At 30.6% G+C, this 16,890-nt stretch overlaps 1 protein-coding gene across 2 annotated transcripts in view; it reads right to left on the minus strand.

The window, feature by feature from the left end:
- Nucleotides 1-9,478: 9,478 nt before the first annotated feature.
- Nucleotides 9,479-16,890, minus strand: part of LOC117178174 (ATP-dependent RNA helicase me31b) — a 20,806-nt gene continuing 13,394 nt past the window's right edge. Inside the window, exon 7 of one of the 2 annotated variants that reach the window (XM_033369463.1) lies at nucleotides 9,479-13,620. In XM_033369463.1, the coding sequence (XP_033225354.1) occupies nucleotides 13,324-13,620 (297 nt within the window). In that variant the 3' untranslated portion in view covers nucleotides 9,479-13,323. The remainder of the gene's footprint in view (nucleotides 13,621-16,890) is intronic. The other variant, XM_033369462.1, reaches the window with a different exon arrangement.

The following is a 16,890-nucleotide window of genomic DNA, read 5'->3' on the forward strand; positions in this document are numbered from 1 at the left end:
CAGTTCAATCCCAAATATAAAATCCAAAACGGAAATCGGGAATTTAAATGCAGATGCCTTATTATTAGCGTTAGAAATTTAGTAGGTCAGTAACATCTCAATAATAATTCTCTGGTCTTATAATATCTTGGACATTAATTAACTACAACAATGTAGAGCACATTACTTAAATAAAATTGTTTAAAATTTTAGCAACAAAATTTAATTTCTAAATAGCACAATTTAAATTCCTCAATTTTGCAATATTGTTTTTCTTACTTTCTTCGTTTACAATCACATTATTATTAATGCAATTTTACGAGTTACTGGTGGTGCAATGGACTCTTTCAAAAGTGTATACCCTCATTGAACATTATTTCTTCGTGGCTATTGTACCAAGGTAGGAAGGGGATTAATGAAGTTACAGTCCAAGTTTTGTACGATCGAGATAACAAAACTTTTTCTTTAGATTTTTCACACAATAACTCTCTCGGCTTCCTTACAGTTTTCTTTACCAACTTGTATTTTCTCTCAATGAGAGTTTACAAATGTTGTCTAAAATCAGGTTCATTTAGAGGATTATGTTGCTTTTCACCGAGTACGATTTATTATTCATAATTAAGAACAGGAAATGCTCGAAAAATGTTTCCTAAAGATTTTCCGATTGTGAGCTTTAGAATTTTTAATCAATGAAGGAAAAAATCATTCCTGAGAACAGGATGAATATAAAAAAATTCTGTTTTTATTTCTACATTCTTTAAGTTACTTCAAAAAAAGAAAGTAAATTACACATTAAAAAAGATCTTTATAATTGTAGTTTTCAATATTTTAAATTAAATTAGTAATTTAATAGTTGAAACTTTGGAGAGTTGCATTATTTATATACATCTTGCTAAATTAAGTTTTAAGATTTAATTGTTATAATTTTACAAATGAAAATTGAAGTCATTTAGTACATTCTTGAAAAAATGTATCGCAAAAATATATCATAATATGTATTTTTATTAATATTCAGAAAAAAAGAATTTCTGGCATTGTTTTAAAAACGTATCAAGGTATTACAAACGTATCAAAAAGACGTTACAAACATCCCAGTGGGCACAAAGTTTGGCGACGTCTTTACGACATCATTACGACATCTTTACGACAACTTTACGAAATCCTATGTCCATGTCGTTAAGGTGTCTTTAGGATATCGTAATTAAGTCGTATGATCTGACGATGTCTTTACGATATCGCAAAGACACCGAAACGACATGGACATATGATGTCGTAAAGATGTCGTAACGATGTCGTATAGGCGTCGCCAAATTTTGTGCCCACTAGGGTACAATTTTACCATTTCTACAGTTCATAAAGTGTTGCGTATATGGGAGACATAGGTACATTCAGATTTTTGTGGGGGCAAAAGGCATTGGTTGCCCCCCCCCCAACCAAAATGGGGGGTAGTTGGTCCCCTCTCCCCTATTCCGGCACCACTGCATGGTACTTAACATTTTGTGTAATCCGAATTTAAAAGTGTGGTCAGAAATGTGCAATGGAAAATTTCCTCTAATTTCTAAGAAAAATTTCCAGTTTTAAAATCTAATATTTTAAAAGTATTATAATGAACCTTAATGTTTATTTAAACTACTCTACATTCTTAGCTCATAAATCCTTAAAATTCCACTTATAAATGCGAACTGAATTAATAGAACCCAATAATAAGATGCAACTATTTTTGGTTGAAGTCATTCTTTTCAGTTGAAAAGTTTGATATTAAATTTCTGATTAAGATTTCACTTTTTTCGCTTAAAATTTGTTAATTGGTTGAAAATATAATTATATATTTTTAAATTATAATTTGAGGGAAGCTTTTTTCTTTTTGGTTTGAAAATTTATTTCTCTCATGAATGACAATGTAAAAATGGTTTTAAATTAAAAATCACAGATCTGGAAAAAATTCATTTTTATTCGATTTTTATTTTATCTTATTCATTTTATAAATATCCGACTTTCATCAATTTGCTACAAAAGTAATAATTTTCCTAACAAAAACTTTAAGTATTATTCATAATTCTCCATAAAGATGCGCTTTATCTTTTTGAGAAGTTTGTATCTATAGAACAAACTGTTTTCCAGAAAATAAAAAAAATCTCGTATAATATAGATTTCACACTATTTTACCGAAAACTGCGACACATATTCGCAACTTTAAATTGGGTCTTTAAATGAATGGTTCAGAAAAATATTCTGAAAGAACATCAAATTTTAGGAACGATAACTGATAATTTAGGTGACTTTTAATAATTTTTTTATTCACAATAAATGTTAATATGTACATATATTCTACCTATAATTACATATCATAAGCATAAATAAATATAAAATATACAGTATATACACAAATTATTCTTAATGAAATAAACGTTATTTATCGGGTACAAAGTGCAATTTTCGATTTTGTGCGCCTGAAAATTGTCTGCAAAAATGTCGACTGTAATTTGGGGTTTTTGCTTTATACCTATATTCCACAGATGGCCGCCACCTATCTACCTCAGAGAATTGTTTTTTCGACATATTTACACTTCCGGCATCTCTAAAAAAACCATCACCCTTATCATCAAGTAATACCAAATGATTTTTTGGATCAGAAAAGTAGTTAAATTCGGATTAAATTTTACATTGAAAACTAACGGTAAATCCTGAGGGACAATTGTTAATATAATTGTTGTAAACGTGGAACATTCCAAAACGCATCAAGCCCGGCGCACGTTCTTTAATATTTTCAAAATAATTGAACACAATAGTCAGCCGAGGATAATTATTGTTCTTAGCTATATCAGCTTTAACATCTGATGGATAACCAAGTATCAAACCAAAGAAATGATTTATAAACTTACAATAGCTGATTGTCACGTAATCAACAGTTGAAACTTTAAGTAGTTTCCCTAAATCTTTCCTGTTTACATGTTGTCCGTTAAAGGTACAATGGTCTATCCAATAACATTCACCATATTCTAAAATTAATTGAGTATCACCGTTAGCGATATTTTTCACATCATGTATGAAAACCAGATTTTGGAAGATGATGTTGCCTGCTTTGCGTGAGGTATGAAAATAAACGTTGTTGATAACATTTGATTTCCAAGAACCAATTATAGACTTGTTAGACCCCAGCATGAGAGTGACTTTTGTAGGTGAGCGAATATTCGCAGTTATGACTAAAGTACGAGGGACTGCGTCACTGATTTATTTATGCAATTCCTGCAGATTTTTTACACTAACCATTTTCCCTTTCGAACCTCCAGTAGTACGTCCTTTTTTTTGCAAAGCCCGACATGCCATTTAATTTTGAATTTGGAAAGACATCCACTGCAACAACGACAGCGAAAACTGCCTGCAAATAATTTTTTAAAATAATTTTTATTTTTACATTATAATTTTAATTTTACAGAAAACAGAAGATAAACTTTACATCGATTTCCGATGAAAGATTCGCTGCAACAAAGATTAACTTTAACCACTTTAACCAATTATCGGTTAAACTTTCTTTTGTTTTTCCATGAGAACACATGTGTTTTGAAAAACGCGAAGTTGTCTGAATAAAACTTTAGCCCTCTAAAAAATTTCCTGAAACAAATTTTATCATTACTTTATTCTGTGTTGGTGTTCCAAAATTTGGGAAATAAAGTAATGTAACCATTGGCTGGTAGTAAACTATAGACTTCGATAATGAATGAAGAATCATTTAAAGTATTAAAATATCAGGCTTCACAGCCTAAAATGCTATCTCTCAAAACAAGGAAATAAATTTTTTTTAGTAAATTTAATATACATAGAAAGATACTATATTGAATTCAATATGAAAGGCTTTAAATTCTTAAGCTCTCAAGTGAAAATATATTAATTTTTAAACAAATATTTGAATTTTATATCATATAATTGACTTCGTAACTAAAAAATATACATTTTAAACCAAAAATGGAATATTTAAATTTTTAGTTAAAAAAAATTACTTTTAAAGAATAACAAAAATCTAATTTTTAACTAGTTTATTTCAACTATAAAAGAAGAAGTTTTAACAAAATAGTAGAATACTCTATCAAGTAGATGAATTTTCATGAAAAAAGATTAATTTTCTACTAAAAAATATGAATTTTCAGAAAAATACATGGATGTTCTACCAAAAAGTTGAATTTTCAATGTACAAAGGTAACCTTCAACGAAAAATGGAATAGTTACATTTTCAGAACAAAAATCGTTTAAAAAAATGTTTTAACAAAATGTTAAAATTTTCAAACAAAGAAGTAAGTCCTTAAAAAAATAATTTTTAATAAATATCATTCAACTTTTAACCAAGTATTTGAATTTTCAACAAAATACATGAATTTTGGCCCCAATTGATAAACTTTGAAGCGAAAAAGATCAATTATCCACAAAAAGTCTAATTTTCAACCCGAAAAAAAATATTTTTCTGCAAAAAAGTTAATTTTTGACCAAGTGATTAAATTTTTTGATAAATAGTTCATTTTTAATCAATCAGTTTAATTTTCTACCAAAATAGTTAAATTTTCCAAACAAAATGTGAATTAAAATATATCCACTCAAAAAATAGATTGCCTTACAAAATAATTCTCTTTAATGTTTATTTATTTTCATAACTGAGAAGCTGAAGAAAGCAGAAAATTTCAGAAAAAAACGTAACTTTCTAGCTTCACTATGAGAGAAGATAGTTATAAACAATAATTAGGTCTTTAAACAAATACTTTATTAACTTGTATTAATTATTAGGTCACTGTAACTAAAAGTTTAACAAAAATTTGGAAACTTCAAAAAAAACCGCAAATTTCTAGCATTACTCTAAGAAAAGATAGTTTAAAACAATAATAAATTGTTTACACAAATACTTCGTTAATTTTAATTAATTATTGCACCTTTCTAGTATTATGCAATGAGAATATTATTACAAATAATTATAAATTGTTTAAGAATTTACTTTTCTTAACTTAAATTATTTATCAGATTAATATAATTGAATCGTGGACAAAAATGAAAAATATCAGAAAAAACGCAGCTTTCTAACATTATTCGAAGAGAATATTGTAATAAATAATAAGAGAAAGTGAAAAAATTTCTCTTGTTAACTTTGCTTAATTATTTCCTCGCTCTAACTGAAAGGTTAAAAAAAAATTTGAAAGAACTACGACTTCCTAACTCTATTCTAAGATAAAATTGCTATAAACAATATTAAATTATTGAAACAGTTTATATAAACTTCTAATTATGAGTAGAAAGTAGCTTTTCACGTATAGAAAATAATTGGAACCTAATATTGAAGATTCTTAATTAAATGTGCAAAAAATTCTTTTTTATGATTTCAGCCCTTTTCGATGCATATGAAACGGGGCTCAAGATCTATTTTTTACTCCCTAGGGAGTAAAAAGTGACGACAGAGTTGAATAATGAAATTTATACATCTATGAGCTCGCATCGTACAATAATCAGCCTACTTACCATTTTGTGTAATTTATGGTAAATTACCATATTTACCTGCAAAATTACCATAAATTACCGAAAACTTCAATAAATTTCCGGAAATGTATAGAATTTTTCAATTGAATTTTGGGCAATTTATGGTGATTTACTATAAAATGCTTTTATTATAACCATAAATTACCAAAAATTGCCGAAAATCTATACAAATGTCTAAAATGGACCTGAGGGTAATTCATGGTAAATTCCCATATTTACCTGTAAAATTATCAGAAATGGCGGACAATTTTCATAAATTTCCGGACAGTTTTAGAAATTTTCAAATTGAAATTTTAGGCAATTTATAGTAAATTACCATAAAATACCTTCAAATCATACTTCCTTTATTCGAAATCTAATATGGGCTGAAATCATGAGTGCATTTCGAGAAATGTCTGCAATTATCCATTTGTTATAAAAAACATCGTATGCGCCAAGGGGGAGAGGGACTTTTTCGACTTATGTAAGTTTTCGGTACTCGTCGAAGAAGTCGCCCCCCCCCCCATGTATAATATACTATTTTACTCATGGAAAATACGTGTTAAACTTTATGGTGCTTGCGGAACTTCTCGATATCATTTTGTAAAATAATGTAAAATAATCTTACCAAAATTAAAGAAAAGGCCTTCTGCATTATCCTTAATTAAACGAGCACGTAGCTTAATTATACACGAAAAATAAATTGTTTCGTGGGAACTCTTCACGAATTGTTGATAACACTTGATGTTTCAACTAATAGACAATTTTTTGATTCACTATATGTACATATACATCTGCATGTATATGAACGTGCGGGTTCATTGATTGATAGAATGGGGAAACGTCATTTCTTATTAATTGAGTGATTTAATGTTTACCGTATTACGAACAACAGGTGCGGCAAAATCTTATATGACGTGTTCCTACGGAATACGTAAATTTATCCATCCCATTAAGTTTTTAGTTGAACAAACAAATATTGCCTAAATAATACTAACAGACCATTCATAAAAGATGTCAAGAACACGTCCAACATAATTTTTACTCCCATTCTACGTCACACTCTATCAGACCATAAGAGCAACCATAAATCACCTGATCCCCCCCCCCCCCCCCCCCCCCCCCCCCCCCCACTAAATAAGGAGATCGAAATAGTCCAGGAGGGACAAACAACATTCTGAAAAATCAACTTATAGATTTTAAAAAAAATGTGCTCTCAAGATACTCTTTGATAACAATATTTTGATATTTTCCAACCTGTCTATTCTACAAGACAATTATTATAATAAACCTCGACATTTGTGGTTTTTTCTAGATTCTACAATTTTATTCGACTCTCCGATTGAAGGATGCCAGTATAGAACTAGATAATAAATATTTTTAATTTTTTATATAAACTTGGTTTGTTGCAAAAAAAAATTTTTTTTAATCAAATACACATTATGACAGAAGGATTGTTTCGATGTATCATTTTTTGATAGAATCACTTTTTTATTATTAATCATGTTTTAGTTTCCATTTTAACGTAGAAATAATTTTTTTTACCTTTCATCATTGACATTTCTTGAATATATTATCATTTAATGAAATTTTCTTTTTTTTTTGCAATTTTTAGCAAAAATGTCTATAATACGACTGTGACATCGCGATCTTTAATTTCGATTTTCACGAAACAGAAATTTATTTTATTCAATCTTTTATATTCGCACTCAGCATCCCCATATCTCCAGTGAAAGTTTTTACACGTACGAAAAACAACATAAAATAAATTAAAATTAATGAATAAGAATAATTATTTAAACAATTTCTTATTATTTATAAAAATTTTATTTTAGGAAATGACAGCAGCAAACAATAAAAAATGGTTTGAACAATGATAATTGTTCATATTAATTCATTAGAGATTTGTTCATAAATGAAGAGCCGCAGAAAAGTTGAAATATTTACAAAAAGCGGAACTACCTGATTAATTCTGAAAAATAGCAAAATAATATGAAATAAGATATTATTTAAACAATTATAGTTGTTAATGTTATTATTGATTAATATTTCTGTAGCACTAAAGAATCGAAGCAAACTTCAAGAATGTAGAAAAACTGCAATTTTCTAGTTTTTGTTATAACCATAATAATTAATTATTTAAACAATACGTAAAGCATTAAAATATTATTAGGGATTAATATCTTGCTAAACAGACTGGGAATCCCATTTAACTTGTTCCTAGAATTTGAGTCCTCGGTATTTTTTTTTATGCGGGGACCGATGGGCCGAAAAGGTACAGTGCTCAACTGCTCAGTCATGCGTGATAAACAGCATGCCAGTACCCTCAGCACATTGTTGCGTAAGGTTCCGACAGCTGTTATTATGCGTCCAAATATACAACAGAAAGGAGTTCTAACGGCACTGAATGTTTAGGTTCGGAGCGAGCGAATGTTGTTTCGATTCAAGTAAAGGCCATTCAGGACCCGTGACCATTAAGTAGCCCATTAACTCTAACTCATTCAACTAAATTAAAAGGTCCGAGGTCTAAACCTGTTAATTCACATTTCAGAAACTTTACATTGAAAGTTATATGAAAATTCAAAGCTACCCAAGTGCGAATTGCCGGAGCTGAATATACGGCCCAATGTTGGTCCAATTTTGGCAGCCAAAGGTCGGCTAAAGTTATTAGGCCAATGTCGGCATTTTTATCGGCCCAGTGTTGAGCCAGTGCTGGCAGTCTATATTGTCTATTTATATTTTCCGATCCTCCACCGATGCTTGGCCCAGAATCGGCACTTTTGCGATGTTCGAACTTATAAACGTGAGAAAATTTGTTTCCATTAAAGAATAATTAATATTTATTATTTATAATTGTTTACTATCAAAAACTGTACATATAGAAAATGCATAAAAATGTTTGAACACTTTGAACCAATAGAATTTTGGTTTGAATTATTAGATTAAAAAGAGAACACAAAATGACATTTCAAAATTTTTTTTATTTTTTTCGGATGCCAGTCCACAAATTTTTTATCCTGGGCTCAAACGAATTCAATTAATTTGAAAATTTTCACTCCGCCCGGAAAAACTTTTAATTCTCAAATTTCAGTCTCAAAACTTAAATTTGTTTTACGTCGAAGTACAAGATATTGAGTCTCTCGAAATTCGACTGTATATTTTGTCAACACATTTAAAAGAATAAGATAAAAAATAAAATAAAAATGCGTTTGAATTTAAATCACGGCAAATGCATTATTATTAAAAGCATTTGATTAACATTTTTTAACGTTTGCATTTATTATTACTGAAATACCTGAAATTAGAAACTAATTTTTATGTAAATCTGACTTTAATGCAGTTTCACCCTTGTAAAAAATGAATAAATTTCAAAGAAGAGATTTATCCAACAATTTGACTTATCCGTCGATTTTATCATTAAGCCATTATTCACGTAAATTTTCATTGTTGGAAAAAAACCGATACGTCATTTTGTCCGCAGAGTGCAATGTTTAATTTCATAGTTTTCCAAGCTCGACTTTGCATACAGCTCAAAGGGAATGAGAATTACGAAATGGAACTCTGGGGACTCTTTAATTTCCTCAATTAATTAGTTTCAGTTAAGCTCCTAACGCTCGTTATTTAATCTAATATTATGAAGCTCAACCAGTGAATGGAGAAAAACAGTAAATATTTATCATTAACCGCTCAAAAAAAAATTCAAACATTAAAAATACATTTAAAAATTTAAATGAAGGGAAAACATATAACAAATTATTTTTTAGCTTAAAACGTTTTCAGCCTAAAAAAATTAAGATCAATTATTGCCTGTTATCGATATTTCAGTCAACTGCTTTTTAATTTATAAAGTAACTTTATGATATCATTTTTTCGAACGTCTTCTTAAAAAAACTTCAATTTTTTTTATTTTCCTATCGAAAATCAACTTAGTTTACTTAAAAATAAAAATAAACACCTTGTAAGAGGTCACACTGATTATCAGTGTGAATAAAATTAACACATTAAATTTTGATATCGGCCTTTTATTATGGAACAATGTTTCAATTAGTTCCAACAGGAAAATTAAAATTTTGACATGCGTTACGTTGAAAATGGGCAAGTGTCAAAGGAAATCAGTGACAAATAAAAAAAAAAGTTTTCTTCTGGAAAATGTGCACTCACCCATTTTTACAATTTTGTTTTGACTTAATTGAGACAATGAAGAGTACGCAAATTTTTCTAACAAGTTGAGGTCAGAATTATAATACAACATTGCGAAATTAGTGTGCAATTGGCAACGTCTGTTTTTGAAGCCGACGGAACTACGAATTTCGAGATATGGCCACGGGAAGTTAAATTGAAAATTTTCGCAATGTTGTAATGCCGATACATTTTTTATCGAATTGTTCACATTGAAAACCGAATTTTATTGTCACAAAACAAATGATCCTCTCAGAATCAAATTCTCGTTGCCTATCGCGGATAGCAACTTTAATAAGAGTATTTTTTAACTTTTGATATACTAACTTATACTTTTTTGTGATGTGACAAAGTATTTTCAGATTTCGAAGTAAGAGGAAATCACCTAGACCTAGTGGTTCACAGAACAACAGGTCTTATTAATTCTCGGATCAGTTTTTTCTTTACTTTTTTTCAATATTTTATTTTTTATTATTTTTTTTTTTTTGATATGATACGAATATAAAACTGGTGTACCGATTCCCTATTTCGAAGACGAAGATGTAATTTTCATGGATATCCCAAACAGTACATAGTTTATTATATTCTATCAGTCGACTCAGAAAAATGTAAAGAAAAGAGAACTTTATTTTTCTCAAACGAGAGAGTAAAGATCTGATTTCTTCACTGGGTACGAAATAGTCGTACGATCACAAAAAAAAAGTTGAAAATAATCCCAACAGCTGATGGAATGGTGGGATTTATTTTCTTTGCCTCTTCCGCCCGATGTTAACAGTTCTCCTAGATCGCTTGGCAATTGTGCAACGATCTTTACAAAAAAAAGAACCTCCTTTTCCAAGGACATTCGGTGCCAGTTTGAAGAAAGGGTTTTAATTCTTAACTTTACTGGATGAGCGAGATCTTTTCATCAATTAAAAAAGAAATCCTCTGTCTTCAATCTGAACGCGTCGCTAATCGACCCTCCTCTTCTCCAACTTCTACTATTTATTTACTTTTGCTTTTCGCCAGACTGCTGCTTTCTCAAATTAAACAAAACGTTGGACCAAGCCGCTTCGAGCAAAGAGTGAAGTTCAAAATTGTCAACGAAAAATCTCAAATTTCAAAAGCTCTGTACAAAATATCGATCCGATATCATAATCACTACAGGAACAATGAACTTCACGGAATTCAATGTTGTTCGCGACTGCCTTGAATTTAAACTGCCATTCGAAGTAATTTGATAATCTAGTCGAGATGCATTCTCAAAAAGCAAACAATTTTGTCTCTTGCGCAAGTCACGTTTTTACTCCTTCAATTGAATCGCTCGGAATTTCCCTTTTGAAAATGAACCACGAGGCAGCCCCAGGCTTGTCCACGACCAGTGAAATTTGAGAGCAGTCTGCAAAATGTAAATAAATTGATCTCACAGATACCATAATTAGATAGGCTCGTGACTTTTCATCTTTAGGGTATCATCGCTATACAAAAGAAAAAGCTTTCCATCTAAGAATCAAAATTCAGTTTAAAAGAGTTCGAATCTGAGAAGACAGCTAATTCTGATAAATTCGCGGACAACTTGACTCGATTTGATAATGAATGATAGTTTTCGCCAAATCGAGTCCCACGCAAAATTCAATAAAAGATCACAAACTTGTCTACAAAACTTTTTAAGCCATTCGTTGAAAACCTAAATTTTAATTTTCGGAAGTGCGACGATTCACAAGAGTTAATTTAAACATTTTTTCTGGCTCTCTCTCTCTCTCTTGTTATCGTCCGGATTTAAAAAACATCAATCTTGAAGACTGAATTTTGAATGAAAATCACACGGTGTTTCTACCCGGAATTCACTGGGTGTATTCTACATTTTACAGAAATAACTGTGAATTCGAAACACCCCTCGTAAGATATTGGTTGTTTTGATCGATGGGATAACGGTTTACAATGCATTTTAATATCACAATTAATTAATTAATACATTAACGAACAATCAGGTCGTAAATGGACCAGTTAAACATTCGCACACAGATGCAGATTCATAGTTTAAAGACACCAAGACTCCATTATTTTTTTTTCTCAATTAGACGTGCTCTTCGTATTTAGCCAATTAATATTGACGAACAACATTTGTCTAGATAGCACGTATTATAAATTATCGCCATATTATTTTCAAACAACAAAAAATTTTCCTAGCAAGTTTCTCGCATCCTTGTGTTCATATAGTTTTTAAATTATAAATACAAATGCATTTTAAACCGCTTCGTATTAATTCTGTATGAGATTTCGTAAAGAAGTCTTTCTTTAATTCTGAAATAATCTTTTAAAGTTTACTGTTTGTGTATTACGAAATTCTTTTCATATATGTAGGTCACATTGGCTGGTGGCTAATATCCATTGGATTTTTCGTTTTTAAATATGAATTGTAAAATTGCATTGTAAATACATTTTTCTTTCGGACAAGTTGGCCTTGGTGTGATGCAAAACGCGTTCCGGGAAAAGGGAAACCTTACGATCTCGGATAAGCGAAAACGTTTTATTATTTTTTTTTGAAAACTTTCGTTGTTTTCAGTTTGACAAATATTTTCCTCTTAATTCTCTCGTAATTTTGTCGCTTTATTCTCACAATTTCGTGAATAAATTAGAAAAAGAGTAAGACATTCGCCGAGTGGCAACCGTGCGTCAAAAGGCTTCCCAATTCCATTCGATCCACCAGCCAGATAGTTATAAAAATAATTGTATAAAACTAGTCAATTTTACAACTTCTGACGCTCAATCACAGTGTTGTAAAAAATCCAATCACATTGAAATTAAAAAAAAATCTAATACCACTCAAATTAAACGGAAAATAAACGTTCTTCTTTTGGAAAAGTGATTTGAATTTCAGAGTTGTTATGACAGTATAGAATGCACAAAGTCAAGCCAAAATCGCCGATGCAATTTAAGAGCGAGTATAATATTTGTACACTAACAACAATCCTCGATATACAAATAATTTATGATTGTGACAAGAGTATGTTTAAGTCTACAACATCGATATATCGATTAGCGAGTAATTTTTACGAGATCGATGTAAATGCGCGATTTTGGCGAGTGACAAATAAAAGTTCGAAATGAAAGCTTGAATCAGTATAAAAATCTGCTCTTGAAAATGACGCGAAATGTTTCTATTTACATTTTCGGTAGAATGCGATGATCACGTCGATTGATTTTATGCTTTTTTTGTGTGCAGCTTGATGATGACTTGACTCCGTTGTGAAATAGCCTTATTTACACTTAAACATATTTCTATTTACAAAGAATGACTCGCACTGGCACTCAAATCACTTCATTCACTGAGTTTACCGAGCGCTTACCACATGATTAAAATCATGCTCAGAATGCCTTATTTACAAGTAAACCTTTTTTTTCATAGTCTCGACGATTGTTATTTGTAGCCTCGTGTAGAGACTTTTCTTTTATCTAAATGTTTGTAGCACTTCTTGTACTTCGAAGTTCATCTCATCACTACTTCCTTTTTTACACGTTCAAACTCACTTGTACATTATCTTCATCAGACTTAAGTAACTCGAAACTTCCCACTTTTATTGTTCAAGTTCAAAGCACATTTACGCGTGCTTTGATACGCGTGCAAGTTTCAACCACTATCCCCCACTTGAAACTTTCTTTGAGCGATCATAAAGCAATTGTATTTCGAAACTACTTAGAAACGTTACCCTCCTCCAAACAACTGTTGTCTTCAGGTCTCGAGACATACAAACTGGGATCAATCACTTTAGGTATTGGTTTGATTTCGGTACCGAGTTCCTGTTCAATACGATGGAGATTGAAACGATCCTCGTACGTGATTAGATTAATTGCAATACCTAAGTGGCCGAACCTTCCAGAACGACCGATGCGATGCAGATACGTCTCTGCCATTTTGGGAAAGTCAAAGTTGATCACAACGTTCACAGCTTGCACGTCAATTCCACGCGTGAATAAGTCACTGCAAACCTGGAAGCAGTAGATTATTAATTTCTAGTCGGTTTCTAGAATTGATAGGGTGTCATAACTGGCTATCAAGAATCGTCTCTCGAGATTTCAACGTAAACAATTTCAAACTTGAAGTCTCAAGACATTCGAAGCTAAAATTTGTCTATATTTCGCGTTTCAAATCGGGCAACTTGTAGCCAAGTGCAAGCCTACATTTCAAGAGTTTAAAGATTCCACAGATTTCACCAAAGCTTGTACAGCAGATATCAAGATAAAGCAAGAATGATAAAAAAAACTTTTCTTTGATTGAGGGGAATGCTCCCCCTATTTTGAGGTGGCCGAAAAAAAGGAATTGCGTTTTTTCAAATTTATCAATAATGTGGTGCAGAAGAGACGCTAGTAGACACATGGGAAAGAAATCGGTTAAGATGGTTCGGACATGTTGAGAGAATGCCAAATGAACGACTAACGAAACAAGTGTATCAAGGTAAAGTAAATGGCAGCGTGCTCAGAGGTAGAACGCGGAAAGAGTGGTTAGAATGTGTGAATGAGACCCTAGTTAGAAGAGACATAAGAAGACACAGAAACACGAGAGCCTGCATGAAAAAATGCATGGACATAAAAGAAGCTAGAGAAGTATGCCAGGACAGGAAAGTATGGCGACAAATAGTTAATAAAAAGAGTGTCAGTAGTTAATGACGCCTGAAACAAAGACCTTGGCTACTAATGGATCCAAGTGGGGATCCTTACATAACGACTTCGTGAGGTTCTTCGCTTGGGCTGATTGCTAGAGAGATTGATCAGCAACCTAAGTCGGAGCAGTGTTGCGGAACGAACGTGTTATTTACTTAAATAGCACGAGAATTCTGGATCAATCTGAAAAATCTCTATCCCTTCCACACACTACTTTCCCCTACCGTGTGAGTCACGCCTACCCCGAAAGGGAAATGCTCTACCTTTTTCAAGATCTATCGATTTTTTTTCGACGGGAAACTGAGATGAAATTTATGACCCCTTTGAAAAATTAATAATACTAAATAATTTTTTAAATACTAACAATAATAAAAATAAGTAGTCAAAAATAAATTTGAGGTATTCAAAATTTAAGGTATTCAGAATTTAAGAGTTTTTTTCAAAGGAATTGAAATTGCATTAGAGCTTTTAAATACAAATAATTTTTAATTTTCTACCACTTTAAAGTATATTGAATATTTCAAAGCCAAAGCTGCTTAAATTGTAGAATTTTAGATTTTTATTACATTTAAAAAAAATTAAAATTGACGCTACACATTTTTTTTCTACGATAAAAAATTAATTTTTCGTCATTTTTACCACTCAAAATGTACATTTTTAAAATTATAAAGCTTTAAAATAAATAATTAGAAAAAAACTTTTAAAACACGAGTAATTTTTAATGGTAAAGTTTTGAAAAACGTTATCGCAACTGAAGGGAAAAATTCTTTGCATTGATATTAACAGATCTTAAAAATGGTAATATATTTATTTTTTATATCTGTTAGTTATAATAATATAATTAATTATTTAAGTCCATTTGACAATTTGTTGAACTTTTAATATTGAAAAATGTGTTGTTATGCATTTTAAACTTGATTATGTTTTTAATATTAGGCAATAGAAAATCAAGGACGCGTGAATTTCTTGCTATTTTTTAATTTAAGTTGAAAATTAAATTTTGAATTATATTTACACAAAACAATTTTTATGGAATTCAAGTTGTGAGCATAAAAAAACACAATTGCATTGAATATTTTATTTAACAATATTAAAACAACGAAAACTAAACATTCATTATTTCATTTCATAATTCTCAATTTTAGCGTGACGTTTCGAATTGAAATAAAGGTCTCCAGTTCAAGAATTCCTAGCGGCAAAAAATAAGGTAAAGGGTTTTGACAGTCCTGGGTCAAAACTGAGTAGATGCGACCTATTGGCCTGGGATCGGCAGTAGATACAGGATCTACCCTTGAAGACCCCTGCCTTAGCCTTTGAAATTAACATGGGATTTTAAATGGGAAAACTTCAGTTTTCGGAAAAATAGGGGAAAGACTACCAAAGGACTTTGTATTTTGCCTGGAAAATGCAAAATAGTAGTTTTATTTCAAATGCATGCTAGAAGGCGGGCCTCTTTGAATTTATCAGAAGTAATTTTTTGTATTCAATGAATTACAAGTTTGTAAGTATTTTTCTTAACAAATTGCAAATTTTTTGAAAAATTATCATTTTTTAAGAAATATTAATTCCCCTGTAAATGATAGGTCAGAACTTTTTGCAATAAATGACAAACAAAGTAAAATTTTGTAGGAATTTTTTTTGAAATACATTTTGTAACTGTTTCTAATGTATATTGGTTTAAACTTTGTTCCATGTCAAATTATGAAAATTTAAGGTCTCCTGGTGTGAATCGAAAAAAATCGATTTTTTGTTTAGCTAAAGTGCATGTGATACTTAGAAAATTGTCAATTTTAGCAGTTTTAGGTTCCCGCGGCTTTTGTTCTAGAATAATAAATATTTTGTCTTCAAAATTTGGGAAATGATAACGAACATGCTAACGGACGTCCCCACACACTTTTTTTGTAGGTTAATTCAAAAAAGTTTTAATTTAGCAAAATGTCATTAATTTGCATAGCACTTAGGAAATAGTATCGATTTTTTCAGTGTTAGATTCCCCCGCCTTTTTTCCTAGTATAAGAAATATTTTGCCTTCAAAATCTGAGAAATGATAGCGAACATGCTAACAGACGTCCCCACACACTTTTTGTTGTGTTTTTTCATCAAAAAATTTTTGATATTGCTAACAAAGTGCGTGTATATTTCGAGGTTATGTGTGTTATAATTCATCCGAGCGTTACTTCCAAACAGCCTCCTGCCTCGAGCGTGTATGTGTATATAATAGTAGTTTTCTTGCGATCCGGAGGGGAAATGTCGGTCAAACTAATCCAACAGATGGCGCCACAAAAAGTAAGTCTGACTTTTTCATTGAATTGCATTGAGAAAAAGCAAAAATGATTAAAAACTTGATGCTGTTTGCAAATAAACAAAAAACATATATATGAAAAAATAAGAGTAACTATTACTAATTATATAAAAATAGAAAAAGTCATAAAAATATGTAGTTTAATATGAATAAAATTTAATTTTTAAATAAATTTTGAAAGCAGTTCGAACTTCATATTTCTATGATTTATTTTACTGATATTATTAATTTGATTATTTGTTCTAGTTAAAAAAAATTATTTATTATTAAAATTATTAACGAATCTAAATTAATAT

Source organism: Belonocnema kinseyi, chromosome 8 (genome assembly GCF_010883055.1).
Source record: "Belonocnema kinseyi isolate 2016_QV_RU_SX_M_011 chromosome 8, B_treatae_v1, whole genome shotgun sequence".
In the NCBI taxonomy this organism is placed as follows: domain Eukaryota; kingdom Metazoa; phylum Arthropoda; class Insecta; order Hymenoptera; family Cynipidae; genus Belonocnema; species Belonocnema kinseyi.